The following is a 17,987-nucleotide window of genomic DNA, read 5'->3' on the forward strand; positions in this document are numbered from 1 at the left end:
AGAGCGGCACACTGGTCCATAAAGAGCTTGACGGGGGCGATGAAGTCTTTATTTTACTACCAGGTAGCAAAGTACAGCAGAACTTTGTAGGTTTCACGGTTTAATAGTCTCCCATGTTACAGTTAGTAGGTGTTCTCTATGACTGCAGCTGGACAATGTCAGCCTTTTTGTCATCCTTTAAAAACTGTCCTCTGTATTTCGTCCTTAGCTCTGCAGGAGCTGTAAATGTCTAGAACAGACCTTCTCCGTTCATGCATCAACTGGCCAAATACATGCTGGCACGCAAGCATTTCCTAAACACAGATTAAGGAGCTGACCACTTGGCAACATTGCACATTGGAGCTGTACATTGTCAAGTAAAACCACTTAAAGTTGCTATCATATCACAAACTCTAAAAATGTGCATCTGTCTCTCACACTTCCTCATCCACCACACCGTGGTGTGCTATGTTCCGTAACGCAATAACTGCACCTTAATGGCCATCACACACGACATGGAAATATTTCCAACATAGGCTCAAACCAAAAACAAAACACTTCCAATGACAAACCCACTTGCTGCATTGTGCCGGTGTGGATAAACTCTTTCATGGCCCATATAAGGGCAGTAAGAACTGTAAAAAAGTCATAATGCCAAACAATACAATACAGTACCTGTATGTAGCACATATGCGCCCATTTGTATAAAAACTGACCGACCTAAATCTCTGATAACTGACTGTAGGAAAGTAGGATCTGCTTTCATGGTTACCCCAACTTTTTGCCCAGTGTCAGTGTGTTTTTTATTTAGTTTGCTGGGATCCTGCTAATCAGAACCTAAGCATCCATACTCCCTCCTCTAAATGGTCTCTGGTAAGTAATTTGGTACCTCCACAATTGGCTTCTGGTCTCCCATGGGCTGCAGCATGTATTGTGCCAACCATGGGAGTCCACTTAAACTGTGACTACAGGCCTGCCATTGCGGCCAGTGTGAGTTGTTGCTTGCACCTCTGATGACAGATACAAGTTTCCTTATATCTGAGGTCACTACATTTAAAACCTATAAGGCACCCCTATAGTAGACCCTTACATCCTGAGGGCAGGGTGCTTGGTTATAAGTGTGAGAGTGTCCCTGCATGAGCAGGTCACCACTACAAACCCTGGAGTTGATTCTCCAGGCTTGGTAGGTGCAGTCAGCCATTTTAAGATATATAGTGGACATCCGTAATTACGAAATGTCTCACTATATAATAGCTGAGCCAAACTTGGTAATGTTTGGTATCAAACATGTTGGAATCATAACACAACACCAATTCCGGTGTTGGAGGTATGGTTCCTTGTACTAGGGGGCCCCTTAGATGAGTCCCCTGTTCTCCAGGTCGTAGCCTTTCTGTAGCCTTTCAGGGTCTGCCAGCAAGCTAGTGCTGCTGCCGACCAAAAACACGATTCTGCCCTCCTGCTGCTGAGCTGAGTTCAAGCAGGGGAAGGATGAACAATAGGATTCCTGTTACAGGGAGGTGTGATCGCCTTCAAGACAGGACTGTGGGGCATATGTATCAATCGATTTTTTAATCGCAAACGCTGCGATTCGCAAAATAACAGCGTTTGCGATTAAAAAATCGGTAATCGGGATGTATGAGCTAAATCCCATCGCAAAATTAAGGAATTGCTAATTTAGCGATTTCTTAATGTTGCGTAAGCATTTAAGAAATCGCAAATTGCGATTTCTTAAATGGTATGTAAAAAGCACCCAATTTGTGCGAATTATCCTTAAGAAATCGCAAATTACCACCAACTTCCAGTTGGTGGTAATTTGCGATTTCCTTTCAAAATGCACTTTTTAAAATTTTACAATGTGCCACGTGGCGCTCATACATGCCCTTAGGGCATGTATGTGTGCCATATGCACACACATGCTCATTTCAGGGGTGCATCAGGGTGTCATCATGACACCCTTGCACCTTTGAAATTATTCTCAAATTGCGATTAGCAAATTGCGATTCGCTATTTGAGAATTACTTCCCATTCATTCCTATGCGTCTCCTGGCCCATAGAAATGAATGGGCAGGTATTCCTTAATTGCGATTTCGCAATTTGCTAATCGCAATTAAGGAATTTTAAGAAATCGCAAAAAGTTTGCAATTTTTTAAATACATCCCGTTTTGCAATTCTCAAATAACGATTCTTTAAAAATCGCTATTTGAGAATCGCAAATGGTGATGTTGATACATATGCCCCAAAGTGTATTGGGCTGGGGTGGGGGCGCTTTACAGCATCACCAGATTGCTTTAAAGGGCACATTTGGTGCCCTCCTTGCATACTCTGGTTTGAGCCAGTTCAGGAACCTTTGGTTACCGCTCTGGCGCAAAACTGGACAAAGGACAGGAGAGTATCCTCCCCTCTGTCCAGCCCCTCCTCTGGGAGGGACCCCCGTGTTGTTCCAACCCTTTCTGTAGGGTATTTAAGGGCTCCCCCATGGATGGGTCCTAAGATTCGTCATGGAAAAAGACTCACCTCTAAAACCAAAACACTCTTCAACTGTCTGGAAACTTGGACTTTGTTGGACTTCGACTGGAACCAAGTCTGCATCAAGGAAGACTCCTACTGCTCCTTGTTCTTCATCCAGGTTCTCCAGAAGACCTGTGGACATCAAGGACATCTGAAGTAATCTCCCTTGGATGGAAGGAGTCCCTCCCCTGCATCTGTAGGCACCGCAACAAAGCTGACCGGTCTGCTGCTCCTTTCGTCTGACTGACTTTCAGAGACCCAGCAACACAGGTGGTAGTTCTGCAGATCCCTGGAGGCCTGATCTGTCTTTTTCTGCAATTTTGAGGAAAGTATCCCTCGTCGGAGCCGCTGGGATCCAACCCCATTGCACAGTGTTGACTTGCCATTGCCAAGGCTTGTTGGCTCTGCACTCCAGAGATTTCAAGGCTACAAGAAGCTCCAGCCGCCAGCACCTCATCTATTGAAGATCAGCGTCCTCACTGCATCCCTTGCACTGTGGGCCTCCATCTTTGCTGAGCCGCCTGAGGTTCTCTAGCGACTCTAGTGCCTTCAGTCTATGGGTCCACTCGAGGGTCTTCACTTGCTTCAGTAGGCTCCTCTGCTTGCTGGGGGCCTGCTCTGACTCCTGCACTTGGTGAGTCCCTTGGAACTTTCTGGTCCCAACGTTTGCATCTCCTCGCTTTCCATGCCAGTTGCGGCTACCAAGGCTTGTTGGTGCTCACACTGGATACCGACCAACTGGACACAAACATCCGATGTGGGACAGCTCATGCTCGGCTCCTGGTCTTCCTCAGTGTCACCTGGTCCTCACAGCTGCAGCAACAAGGTCATTGTCTTCTCTCCTGAACCTCCTGGCGTCGGTGGGCATTGTGTCTCCATGCCTCCTGGTCACCTCTGACCTGGCATAAACACTGTCCCCTCTGCTTGCAGGTTCCCCTCTCCAAAAATCCACCCTTGGATTCCACAGGACTTCTTCACAGGCCTCTCCAGAGACATTTTCTTCTAAGTACACATTGTCACCTACAGCAGATTCTGACGTCACGTCACTCCTTTGCACCTGGCTTCCCTGGTGCAGCAACCGTTTCCTGGGGCATCCACGGGTGGGGTGGCTCTCCGAACTTCCGTCATTCAAAGGGTTTCTTCGGGGTCCTCTGGGAAGGGTCCTTCTTCTGTAAAACTGCAACTGCGTGGGGTTCCTGGGGACTTACCTTGGTTGTTTCCTTGTTTCCCCAGCTCCTTGAAGTCTTCTGGTCCAAGAACCGTCCTTCCTTACAGTTCGCATTCCACTTTCTTTGTATATGGTTTGGTCTTCCCCTGGAGACCAGTGTATATTTGTGCTGCTTACCTGATTATTTTGAAGTATTCTTGTGTGTATTGTTGATATCTCCGGGTAGGAGATATACCAATGTGTTAGTAATTGTGTTGTGTAATAAATAGACTTATTTTTATAAACTGTGTGTGTTTATTTGAATCTAAGCTACACTATTGATTAAAGTTGGTAAAAAAAAAGCTGCTTTACACTCCTTCAAGATATGCCTGGAGGCTGTTCTCCACAGCTACCACTTTGAGGGTTATCAAAGACCACTAAAATCACAATAAGAGTTGCCTGGATTTGTGCAAGGTGCATCACTCCTTAGATCTGGAACAGGGTAAGCCATATTATAGCTGTGGCCTAGAGAATACAGGAGATGTCAGCCTAAAACCGAATTGGGTTGTTCGGATAGAAGATGTTATGTCCTGAAATCATTATACAGGAGGCCTAACACGACAACGGGCAGGCTGGACAGTGTCAATGCCATATGCATTAGATGGAGCTTTTTATTTAGTACAACAGATGTAATTTAAAACAAGAAGGGGTGTTCATGCAATACATTTAGGTTGGAGGTGATCTGATAAGATAGTCATAACTCATATCTAATGGAGTATCAGAGATAGGATAAGGGAATTGCAAGGCACCCGACCACTTCAAGGTGTCCGCCATTTACAGACCGCCCAGGATTTTAGCAACAGTCTAGCTATAGAGAGATATTGGTTCCGAAAGTTCCATTTGATGGTACGATCAGAACGTTTACATTAGGATGCCGTGCCGACTCACTTGCATCTCTGGAGGGCACAAAGTGGCACGGGTTGGAGAGCCGACCCTTCATGAAGTGAGGGAAATTCCGGTTGTGCGATTGTATGGTTTATGAGTTCAAGGGTTTAGAATTGGCATGTTTGCTGACCAATCAGATTGGACATTAACAGTACACCACAATTGTCAAAGCTTAGCCACAATTCAAATGGGGATACCGGCTGGGGGGAGGTTTCCCGTATGGTTAACAGGAGCATTGAGTGATCAGAGAAAATAGGGTGTAACCAGCCCCTCTGGACACAAGACGTTGTCTTTCGTTGGCATGTATTTCAAAGATTACTGTCTACAAGGATATCCCTGCGGGGATGATTGGCAATGAGTATCTTGAGTGCTTACTAAACATGGCTAAGGTAGGAACATATGAATATATGTAGCCCACATTGTTAATTACATGTTCATTTACAGTGTTTGGCAACAGAGCGCTGTTCCCACTTTGGGCCCGAGTTGGGAGAAAAAACAATGCAGCTCGGGTAAGATTGAACATCTTTGCTTTTATTGTGATAAATACAAATGATTGAGTTTTAATGAGAGAGTTCCAATGTCCACATGGTGCTGAGTCCGTGTTTTTTAATGGTGAAACTTGAATTGTTGACAGTTTTTCACCCTATATGGTTGTGCTTAACAGGGTTTATGTAAGGGACTAGTACCCTGTTTATAGGGATCGATAAGAGTTACTAATAATCAGAAGAAGTATCTGACTAAGTTATCTTGTCTTTACATAGGTAAGAAGGGCTAGTGTGGTTACTTACAAAGAATCAATTAAGGCCTAACAACTTTCTTTTATACTGGTTAAACTGTAACCTTTAGGATTCTCAAGAGCCGAAAGGGGTCAGGACCCTGAGGAAGGCCAGATACCCATAGGGGCTGTAGTTAATGGCTGAAACATGTTGGTAGTAGCAGATGGGGTGATGGAGACGTAACTCCTCCTATACACCCAACACGCATTTTTAACCCTGTCAAATGGGACCATTAATAAATGAGTAGATAGGTACCCATTGAGGCAAATTTACACTATTTCTTTTCTGCATTAGGGATCTCTCATTTTGGAGAACTGTCTCCTTCCTCTTTTCTTCTCTCTAAACAAATTAGCGCTCCACCCTGAGTGTTGGTCTGCACCAGGGTGTACGTAGCGGCCCAATGATGAAGCATGCCACTGTATAGTGCGTGAGGGCAGTCTTAGGAAAGCCCTTGGGCATTCCTGTATGGTTCTGTTTTTTTAAGGTTTTACTCCCTTTTGTTTCTCTTCCCTACGATGCACACCACTTAGCTAATTTTTCATTTGGACAACATCCACTTTATCTATCTTATAAAGCAATTTTTGCAGTCCTTCTCTCTATGTGAGGTCCATAGTTACTCACACCCATGAAAAAGCACCCTTTGTGGGATCCATAATGTAACTCGCGGAGGGGGGAATGGCTATTATTATAATAGGATTAGGATATGGATGATCCCCTCTTTTATAAATTAAAGGGCATTTGACCTTTCCATTTTTAATGGCATGGCATCGCTGCAGCTCTTAAATGGCAAGGCGTGGCCGCCATAGTTAAGCATAAACAGTGGCGTCCTGCCGGAGGAGGTGGCGGGAGAGGGCACTGCACAAGCCGCCATAGATAATAATAAAACGTGGTGTGCTGCGGGAGGTGGTGGTGGGGAGAGGGCATCGCATGGGGGGATTACGTAGCGAGAGCAGGGCCACCAAAGACACGAGCTAGGCTCGTAGTGTAGGGAAGGGCAGCAAAAGAAAAAGAGTATACAGAGTAACAGATAAGCCCTGAAAGTGTAGAGAACCTGTACTTGGCCGGTGCTCCTCAGCCTTCAACGGAACTGACATATGGGCTGCGTAAACCAGTTAGGAGCCAGGAAAGAAGAGCAACGGATTTGTTAATCAATGGCAACAAGCAGGGGGTTTACAATTTCGAAACTGATTACAGCAGGTCTTCCAGAGAGAGCATGCACGCTGCCTAGGCTCAACCTAAAAATTCTTTATTTAAAAGCAATAACAGATATGGTATCCGGCTGATCCCTGCAGGTCAGCATCCCTGTGATGGCTATCATTCCTAATGGGTCGCAAACTACCTCATTTATATCAATGAGGTAGGTCAACTTGTGACCCACTAGTAATCGTTCTTTTTTTTTTAAGTTTAAAAAAATAAAGAATGGTGATCTCCTTATTAATATTTGCAGAAAATCGCAATTTCGAAATCATTATCCCCAATGCCGGTATATCTGGCCCATAGCAAGATGAGGGGGTAATCAAAGTGTTTAGGGTGCGAGTAGATCCACTGTGATAACATTTTATACACGCTACCCCAGAAGTACATTGCTTCCTTTCTGCACAGCCCCTAAGTGCTTAATTTGACCCGGTGTCAGCCAGTGGGGCCAACTGGCACTAATTTTTGTGGACCGGCAATTACTTTTCCCTACTGTGTCCCCATAATGTGCATACAACTACGTGCATTTTAGAAAACTCAACAAACAGGACGCGACAAAAATACACACATTCTAGAAACGTGCACTACAATTCAACTAAGTAAACATACTCCAATGCACTTCACACAGCACATCTGCAATAGTATGTTCATTCGTGGATACACACACTAGCTTGTCAGTGATGAAAGTGCTCGGAATCAGATTCTCTGCAACATAAATACGGATTGAAAAGTTGAAGCTGCATATCGAGGTCTGCCCGAGTCAGGGTCCCAGCTGAAGGGGCTAGAGGGATTGAACATATGATTACCATAAATACTAGAACTAACATCCTCTATTTACAGTGCCTAGACAAGGAAGAAGTGCGCTAAAATGCGCTATATAAACAGGTATTTTGGAAGTACACAAGTGTTAAAAGAACAAAAAAAAGCAATGTGTGAGAATAAAGGAGCGGGTTTCATGGCGACATTAATACTCAGAAGAGCTGTAAAGCATTGTGAGTGCGCATTTGCATCAGTGGGCCCGAGGCAATGGGTGCGTTGATGCATGGGTAAGCCCAGGGCTCTAAGTGGGCCGGGGCCTGCCGGGGCTCAGCACCAGACAGTTCTAAAAAGCAGGTGTGGAGACGGGTCCCTATCGTGCTCTCCATTTCTGCCCTCAGGGTGAAAACAAAATCTTAACTCTACAGCAGTACCACCCTTCACTGCATCTAATGTAACTTTAAAGACTCGTTATAGTTCTTTCAAAGTCTCATACTTTTAAGAACTGAAGCATTTTCAATACGATATACAACGAAGCCATAGTTGTTGCTTATTTATCTCATGCAACTAACAACCATTGACAAAGCCAATAGTTTGGGCTTGTTGTATGTATAATCTTACTTGCTGTGTTATATATCTAAATGCAATGACAGAAACAGCAAAATACCAGTCGGGCGGAACACTATGCTAAGCACAGGTTTAGCTTAGATGTTTTAAGCCACGCCCTTAATGTTAAAGGTCACGCCTCTTTGAGAGACCCCTCCCCCAGTTTTTTCATCCCACGTAAAGCCTTGGGTAAGACATTGTCGCGTGTCACTTGAAAACTGTCTCCCCCTCAACTTTCTGGATACACTGAGCACAAACTACAAATCCCACAATGCATTTGTTCTCACAATGCTGACTTGAAGCCAGGAAATCCCAGACACCTGATGCTACAAAGCCCTACTCCCTGGTAAAGCTGTGCTGCTAGAAGCCATGACCCTGGCTGGGGCTGTTGGCAGCTGCTTCTCCTCACAAGAGAGACAGCAAAGTAAGACCTCCCTCGTTTACCCTCTGTTCTCATTGGGCCTTACCACACATTTGAATCAATCCGGAGTGGCTTCAAGCTTTGCCGGTGAAGATGTGGCGTTAAGGACAGAGCTGCCCACTTTGGACCAACTGATCCAGGTCCGAGTCTCGGTGTCAGCTCGACGTCCTGTGATTGTGGGCAAATCACTTAATCTCCTCAGCCTTAGAAATGAATGTATCATTGAGTATTGTAACTGATGTTCATGTAAAGCGCTCTAATTCTTTCGGGTCAGGTTTGCGCTATATAAAATTGCAGCAAAAATACGGCTGAGATTTGTAGATGTATTGAAGGAAAGACTTTGTTTAAATTATACATGTATGCACAGTCTGTGAGGTGGGGTGTCCCTTAATAGTCTCTGCTGGACAACAAAGACTTTTCCTTACCGAGGGCGATTAGGGCGGTCAGGGTAAGCTACATCCTACCAAGATGCCCAATTATAATTAAGGCTCCCTATTTTCCGTGTTTACTGATTTTTACAGCTAAACACAGAAAGAAAACCATTTTTTTTCCTGTCTGTATTTATTTTTAAATGTGGATAACAACGGAAATTGGGTGCTTTTTGAGTGCTTCTAAATACACTTTGCCATGACTGTTAGCCAATGACTGTGTGGATTGATAGGTAAGGCGGTTAAAAAAGAAAGGAATTTTAGTAAAGAGGCTTAAACAGCAGTAGCTATGCACAAGGCGGATATGGAAATGTGCATATTTTCATATAAGTGCATTGATTTATCTTCTCCGGGTGTTCATATCACTGAAACCTGGCAGGCATTCAAGCATGACTGCATATTTATTGGTTAAATAAATATGGAAAAATACAGATAAAGTTGACAAAAAAGAAATATGGATAAATACAGATGGAAATGACAAAAAAATAAATACCATAAAACCAGGAGCCCTAATTATAATGAATGTAAGAAGTATTTCACCCAATGTTTTCAATCAGGATCTGAAACAATGTGTGGTAAGCCATGGCACAATAAACATTCATCTTTAAAATAGCCAGACCTGTTGGCTTTGCCAATGCTTGCTTATATTGCAAAGTAGAATGCACACTAACGGACAATGTGTTTCTAGTGGTTAGTGAACAGGTTGTGCATTCGGAAATCTTAAGCTAAAATTTCACTTTACTGGTGCCCTATTGTGTGACATTTTACAGATCTGCTACTTTCCCAGGATATGCGGCTGCCCTGGCGCCCGCAGGGTGCCCTAGAAGGGTGGGCCTCTAGTGCCAGCAAGGCACCAGCTCACCCCCCTTCTTCTAGGGGACCCCTCGGGGAGGAGTCCCCCCACTCTGTCAGCCAGTGGCCACGGCACACAGGGCGTGTCACTTCGGGGGCGCGAGGAACGGGGGGGGGTATATAGGCCTCCCCTCCCTCTGACCTTCCTCTTTTCGCGCCCTGGACACGCCGTCTCTTACCCAGACAAAGATTGGTGTGGTGCGCTTTATTTATGCGTAGAACATGCATGCTATTGTGGGGGTGGGGTGTGTTGCCTCCTGCTGGCGCTATGTGTTAACCAAACTGTGATGCTGTGAAGGAGTGAGATGGCCGCCACTGCACCTGGGAGGAGAAGATGGCCGCCACTGCACCTGGGAGCAGAAGGCACAGGCAGGCCCTGCTGACACACCTGGGCGTAGCGCTTTCTTGTGCCAGTTGGAGGAAACAATATGAAGGAGCTAAAATCCTGGAAAGACCTTCGCATCCATTTCCGAACCTCCACCTCCCTCGCCGAATTGAGGAGCGGCATCAAGACTAGGCTGTTCGAATAGCCCCACCCACTCAGCGCCTGGATACCCCTCATTGTGGTTTTCGCGCTCTACAAATAAGGATTGATTGAAGTTCAAGGAGACAGAGATGCAAAACAGGTCTATTGTTTGCTGTTTGATCTACAACCCCCCTCCCAACCTTGTCAGCTGATAACAGGCTCCGCGCTCCCATCTTGACATTCGTTATATGATGCGCAACAGCCAGGAGTACTGCCCTGGGGCCGCATGCGGCCCTCCTGACCTTTAATTGCAGCCCATAGGTGAACAGTAGCACTTGACTGCTGTTTACTTGAGAGAGCACGCATATTCAGAAAACTGTGAAAGAAATGGGTTTCCTTTAACTAAAGAACAGAAGGTGTCCATGACAACTTATCTTTAGGAACACCTTTAATTTTAAATACATCCTGCACTAAACATGTAAAAACATGATAAACTCTCTGCAAGCTTCCAAAAAGTGTATTTAATTAAGATGCATGTGCGTTGCTTTGACTTTCATTTTTGGTGAATAGAGCGTGGGTGGCAGACAGACATCGTGTGAAGGATCAGTTTGTTGTCAAGACACCATGCATTTGTTTCAAGTCCCCCTACACCCACTTTTACCACAGCGATCCTTGCCCTGCATGCATCGGTGTGGCCCTCAGGCATGCAACAGACAGTACATTGCGGCCCCCAGGGATATGTTTGCGAGTTGGGGAGGGGAGTAGTTTTTAAGGGTGGGTGAAAGGTTGTGGGGCAAAGGGCGAGGAGGTCGGGTAGTTTTTTTGGAAGAGGACAGGGTTTTAGGGAGAAGGGGATCAGGGTGGTTTTGAGGGCTGTGGAAGGGTTTTAGGGCTCAGGGCAGTTTTCAGAGATGTGGTCAATTTTAGGGCTTAGGTTGGAGAGGCCGGGGTCGGGTAGTTTTTGTCAGGGGCAGGGTTTTAGGCCTAAGGACTGGGGAAGGGGTAGTTTTTAGGGCAGGGTGGGGGTCAGTTTTAGGGCTCAGGGTGGAAGGCTGGGGTCGGGGTAGTTTTTGGCAGGGGGCACTTCAGGCTTCAGGGTAAGGGGAGGGAAAGGGGTAGTTTTAGGGGCAGGTCGGGATCGGTTTTAGGGCTAAGGGCGGGGTGGCGAGGTAGGGGGCAGTATTTTAGTGCTCTGGGTGGGGGGTTTGGGGTAGTTTTTGAGGCAGGGACAGAGAGTTAGGGCTTAGGGGGAGGGGTCGTTTTAAAAGGGAAGGGCTGGGGTATCGGGTGTTAGGGTGCAGGGCAAGTGGGCTGGAATATGAAATTTACCACACATATCCCTTTACCAATCATGCCTTTACAACATCATTTGTTGTAAAGGCATATGTGGTAAAGGAATGAGTGCTTATGATGCACTCGTTGATGCACTCGTTGTTGCAACCACATTGTTGAGGCATGTGTGGTTTAGCCATGCATGCTTCTGTCATGCAAGCTTGAAAATCCCCTTCAGCACAAAGGGTGAAGCTGCTGCAGTGCAATACAAAGCTGTGCCTGGATCATCCTCTTTGAGCATCAGGACCCTGATGTTCAGCCGTTCAGGAAGCAGCCTGGTGCCTAACTTGCGGACAATATCTAGCATGTTGATTTACACGAATGAGCAGCTATGGTTGGGCCAATTCTAAGTTAATTGCAATTGGTTTACCGTTAGCTAGAGTACATTCATCTCTTGGTCTGATTGAACACTAAATCGTTTAGTCATTGAGTGAGTCTGTGCGTGCCTATAAGTCAGGTTCTGATAAAGGCTGTTGTAGATCATCTTCAGAGATAGCCTCAATGTATGACCTATTGTTATTGGTCCACTGTCCTAGCAGCTGCATGCATCTGATAAATCATTTTCTGTTGCTTCTCTCTTGAAAAAGCTTTATTTTATTGCCCTGAAACTTTTTTGGCCTAAACCATTCTTCTATGGGTAAATCCTTCACACAAGACTGATCCATCTTTCTGAGCCTCTAGGATTTAGAACTTTATCTCTGCGCTTTCAACACCTATCCAGCATATGGAATGCAAAGTCTCTCTGGTCGTGTTTTAACTGAGGATCTAAAACATCGTAAGAGAAGAAGTGCATCATATCTTGCTATGGATCTTTTCCAGTGTTTTCTTGCGTGTCACACACCTGATATGCTTTTTCCAGTATTTTTTTCTCCTCATATCATTCCTCAGCTTGGTCTCATTCTTTAGTCTTCTTCCAAATTACTTGCCCATTTAATGTAATTTTGACTGAAATCCACAATTTTACATTGTACACATCTTTCTTACACACCACCTATTACATATTTGTCATTCTGTTTGAGTATTAGCAATTAGTGGCCACGCTTGATACATCAGCGGACTGAACATTCTTGAGATGCACTCTTGGTAGACAGAGGATATGTAACAAGGACAACCCTTTAAGCCCACGGGGACTAGGGTAAGTATTATATATGAATGCAAAGTGCCGTGGGCATCTTTTTTCGGTGGGAATAACACCATAAATCTGTGAGTCCTGCAATCAATGTAATGACTATTACAGTACAGAGAATGTTTCTCAATTCAACCAGAAAAGGTCTGACAAGAGCGTTATTGATGATGGAAATTCTCCAAATCCCCTGTAGTCGTTAGTGTACTATTATATACAAAGCGCAAACGAGGCAGTGCTCTAGTGAGTGACAGTATATAAAACATAAATACAAGATACTGTACAACCTAGACTCATTATGCAATTTCAAATGAGGTCTTAAAATAAGTATTGCATATTCACAATGGAATCACGAGCCAAGGGAAAGATGTTGACGTTTCGACCTAGGCTCATTGAAAGGGCCTCTTCAGGACTAAATTGTATGGCGTAGAACCATTGAGCATGTAAACTGCCTAGTTCAATACTTTGTGTAATGGTGAATGTAAGCATCCAAAGTCTGGTCCAAACGGGGCCCCACGAGCTATGACCTGTGAAGGGATTGTCACTGCAATCCTGCTACTAAGTTCCTACTCATCTGACCCAAGAGGTGTCACAACGGACGCAGTCAACAACAGCCGCTACTGTCCAGTAAACTTCGGGAAGGGAATATTGAAAATCAGGAAGGTGCTCATATTCGTGCCCTCTCCACCAGACTGCTGAGATCACTGTCTCGTGCGCTAATGTAATTTTTACTGAAATCCACTATTTTTATATTTGCATATTTTTCTTAGACACCACCTATTCCATATTTTGCATTCTGTTTGAGTATTATTAAGTTGTGGTCACGCTTGATGCACCAGTGGACTGAATTTTCTTTAGATGCTCTCTTGGTAGACAGGGGGGTGAAAAGGTAGTTGAATACTGTCTTCATCCACCAACTAAATAGGTGGAACTGTGTATGGTGGAGATGCATTTTCATAGTACATATTACTCTAGTAACTCCTGGCCCCTTCTAGTGAAGAAGTGTATAGAATTGAACTTCAGGAACTTCTCTGCCACAGGCTCACACTGGCATATACGGCAGTCTGGAAGTGTCAGAAGGGCTGGTCTAACAGGTCAGTGCTTGACCGGTGTTTGGCCTGTTTGTAAAACTGCTTAATGGTCTGGTAGGCCGGTCTTTACCGTTGATTTCCTTGATGTTACCACAAATATTGCCTGCAGCAAGCGGAAATGTTTGCAGACTCACAAACTGTGGAAAACATCTATATAGCATGTCTGCACAAGTTCAAAACTGCATCGATTTGAAAGGCTCGTTTTTCTGCTATCTGATTCGCTAATTGAGGCCACTTTTATTTTGATGCCTGGTGCTAATTTCTGTCCGAGTCCGATCATCCTCTGTCATGCAAACTTCTATTTAGCATGCAGGATTCTATCTGTACTATGCACCTAAGCAGTACTTGAAAGGTCTGCTGTGGCTTCTAGATCTTTAAGTAAAATTGGGCATCTATGTATAAAACACATATCCATTTGGAGTCTTTCTGCTCCTGCCTATCACTGCGTTTCCAATTCTGAATAATGTAAACATTCCTCTATAACATAATAGGACAGCCATGGATAACACCTGCACTGTTTAGCCCAACTCAAGATCCCTTTGCAAGAACCCAATTAATAACAGAGCTACAAGGTGCATAGCAAAAGTTGAACAATCGCATTCCAGTTTGGCAGAACAAATGGTTTGTTGAGTATTTATTTCTTTAGTACTTGTGAAGGGCGCTTCAATTCTTGCCCCACTACAGTTCACTACTGCAGCAGTCCTTTACCTTTTAACTTTAGGGCATCCTCACTGAATCACTACTGGAAGCGGAGGTCCCAGCGAAAGTAATTTCTATGATTTGAATCTCGAAACAATACACAAAACAAAGCAACAAGTATATATCAAATATATGCAAAAATAATGCAATATTTTGTTTAATTCACAACAAAAAATGCAAAAAATTTTTTTTAATTTTAATGGGAAGGTTAGAGCTTTTCAAAATGTAATTTTATTTCTAAAAGGTGACACAAATGAAAAGTGATGCAATGTGCTACCCTCTAGTCTTTTTTGCTCCTAATACATTCTCTCTTTTTGTTGGTGCATGCAAGTGCTTCAATTTAGACCACCAATAGTCCATACGAGACTCCGTTTGCTGAACTGGTGCTGCTGCCGCGAATCACGATAAGGATACCAACTTAACGTTTACCTTCCAGTTTCAAATTTCTTCATATTTACAGTGTTAAACAATATTCAGTTTTGCTTGTTTATATATTTGTACTTTAATGATCTGCTAATATTAACTAATTTTCTAAACAGTCGCAGACTCGCTGTGTAGGTGTCAAGCACGCCCATGGGTCCATGGAACCCTGGTTAAGAACCTCCGCACTACAGGGTCCTGCCCCATCTTTGAGGGGGCCCTCAGCCTTCTCTGCAGTATGTGTTCTATTTCATGGGTGTCCAGGCAGGAAACAATTAAAAGTTCTGTAAAGAATTCTCTGTGCTTTCCCAGAGATGAAAGAAACAAACTTGCAACATCATCACTGCAAGGGAAGAGGAGCACTAGGAGAAGACACCTCCCTGGAGAGAGAACAAATGGACAAATACAGCTGAGACAAGAAAGAGAGAGAGAAGGGATGATGGGGAAGAGGAAGGAGAGACAGAGAGAAGACAGGAGTTTTACACAGGGTCCCACTTCTCCCAGAGTGCAGGGATCCCTGGGATTCTGCTCTTGTGGGGGGCCTTTCAGCCACCCGCCATCTTTGTCCTGAACAGCCTGCATTTAATTTAAAAAGCCACCCAGAGCCCCCTTGCGTTTTTTATGACGGCCAGGGGTCCCCCTCACCTATCCAGCATATGGAATGCAAAGTCTCTCTGGTCGTGTTTTAATTTGGGGTCTAAAGGTGAAACTTTTCACAGGGGAACCCTTTAGGTTTCATTACACCCCTTCTAGAAATCTCATAAGGCAAGTTATTTGGATAGCTGTCCAGACCAGACGTGGCACATGTCAACCAACCTGGGGCAGACTAAATTGAGACAAAGACATAGAGGAGCTCAGCGAACTAGGGACTTTTTAAGGCATGGGCAAAGTGGGCTCTGGCCCAGTGCACCAGCCTTTCAGGGGGCCCCTCATAGTGCCAGCTATGTTCTGTAAAGAGTTTTGATCTGATTACCTTGAATCATTTTTAAACAGAATATTGTAAATTGCGGTTTGTATAATTTATTTTTAATGTGCAAGAGTCTATTACAGACATTTTGCAGAAAAAATGTGTTTATGTTTCATGTAACATCTATATAAAAAGTTTATTTTAGATCAAAACAGGACACCATACATGAGAAATAGGTGGGCGTGACGGAGATTATTTGCAGTAACATTAGCGACCTGCTGCTGTGTTACAATACTGAGAACACACATCAATATCCCTGAATTTTAGATATACACACATTTAGAACTTGACTAAAGAGGGCTTGAAGGAGCTGAAACTGTAACATAAAATCAAAGCTGTTTCGAATAGGGGCACCCAAAATTCATTTGGCCCAGGGCCCCCCAAAATCCTTAAAATGTCCATGCAGCGAACAACCCCCAGGCTAAACACGAGGAGAAGCTGATTCACGGCTGCAGTCCACCAAAGTGTCAATCACCCACCTGTCTGTCTGACAGTTGCTCTCATAGCTGAAGGCACATTTCATGATGCTGTCAAGGGTCATCATGCTGACATGCGAATAGATATCCACTGACTTGTCTTGTGTGGCAAGGGACTCCCATTTACTCTAAGAAACAAAAGAAAATGGGCACATTCAGATAGTATTTACTTATTGTAATGGAAGGATGTATCACTGAAAGACCAAGTTTTATATAGTTGTTCTTATTGCAAATTTTGTGAGGCAAGGGACTCCCATTTACTCTAAGAAACAAAAGAAAATGGGCACATTCAGATAGTATTTACTTATTGTAATGGAAGGATGTATCACTGAAAGACCAAGTTTTATATAGTTGTTCTTATTGCAAATTTTTACAAGCTAAAAAGAGTGCAAGCATGTATCTGGACCTTAACAACGACTTCCTTTTAACCAGTGGACCCTACTTCCTCCCTGGTTAGTGACAAGAACACATGGCGTGAATGTGGTGAGATATAGGTGAAACAATGATATAAACAATACTTTATCTCTAATGTGTTATCCCTTAGTAAATGGCATAGCATCCTTACAGTTACATGTCAACCTTTGGTACCTGTCAGAAATTAGGTTATTCATTTGGGATGAGGGTGTCTCTGCCAATTTACACAATCTGGTTATGTCTAAATACAGCGCTAAGTAAATCTTAAATTCCCTACTTGGGGGGGGGGGCATACCGGGGAGGAGCCAGACGGACACCCAGTATGGCCGGGCGTCCTCACACACTTCCTCCTTGGATCTCAGCTTTGAAAGTATTTGTGGAAATTGGACACAGTTTTTACTCTTTCAATGTATACCTGTTGGATATTTCAGTTTTCGACTGACTATTGTTGCATTGTAGACCTGGATGGGGGGAGTTTCTTTGTATCTTGTTTCTCTTCTGTTATTTTCTTTGCACTGACCACATGCCGGCCCACGTCTGGCCGCTCGCCATTTGGGTTAATGCCCTATTTGACCCAGTGACTTAGGATGACCCTCTGACAAGGAGGGGGAGGGAAGAAACATCACTACACCAATGTCATCCATGAACACATACACCTTTGTCACCTGAAATGTGCGAGCTTTCGAGCTCCGCATGAAAACGGCACAACATATTGCAATACTTAAAGCGCGCAGGGTTACATTGTACTGCTCCAGGAGACACACCTAACAGGGAGGAGATATCCACACTTCAGTGGAGGTGGAGAGGACAGGTGCTAGTCACTGGGTTTTTCTCCTATGCAAGTGGAACGCTAATATGGGTGCGGCCCGGGATACCGCTTGAATCTATTACTGTGACAGTGGACAGAGAGGGCAGATAAGTGCGCCTCAGGGCATGCCTATACAGATCACGGCTACTGCTGGGCAGCATCTACGCCCAGAACACTGAGCAAACAATTTCTAGACACACACCACTTTTGACGACTGAGGTGGGCTCATCCATGATTCTGGGGGGTTATTACAACAGTGTGGAGGATGTTCATTTAGATAGATTAGTACCACCACAGAGCCACCCATGGTAAAACCGGTGATGGAATTTAAAGATACCCTGTTTCTGTGGATGAATTGAAGCTGATTCTTGGCCCCCATTCTGATGTGGAGACTTTGGCCCGCCCTTCTGGAAGAGCTCACCTTTAGGGAACCTTTGGGCGATACCATTAGAGGCTATTTTTAAACTAATGAAGGTTCTGCCCGACACCACAACACAGTTAATGGGAGGTGTTCAAAGTACTCATAAGGGGATTCTGCATAGGCCAGTCAGTGGGAGGTACAGAAAGGGCTAGAGAAGG

General features: G+C 44.4%; 1 protein-coding gene across 3 annotated transcripts in view; it reads right to left on the reverse strand.

The window, feature by feature from the left end:
- LOC146835042 (cytochrome P450 4B1-like) overlaps nt 1-17,987 on the reverse strand; it is a 438,175-nt gene that overhangs the window by 268,929 nt on the left and 151,259 nt on the right. For all 3 annotated transcript variants that reach the window (XR_014960677.1, XM_085602703.1, XM_085602704.1), the window contains one exon: nt 16,190-16,314. Coding sequence is in view for 2 of the 3 variants with exons in the window: in XM_085602703.1 (XP_085458829.1) it covers nt 16,190-16,314 (125 nt within the window). In the remaining variant the exon portion in view is untranslated. The remainder of the gene's footprint in view (nt 1-16,189; nt 16,315-17,987) is intronic.

Source organism: Triturus cristatus, chromosome 4_2, assembly GCF_964204655.1.
Source record: "Triturus cristatus chromosome 4_2, aTriCri1.1, whole genome shotgun sequence".
NCBI lineage: Eukaryota > Metazoa > Chordata > Amphibia > Caudata > Salamandridae > Triturus > Triturus cristatus.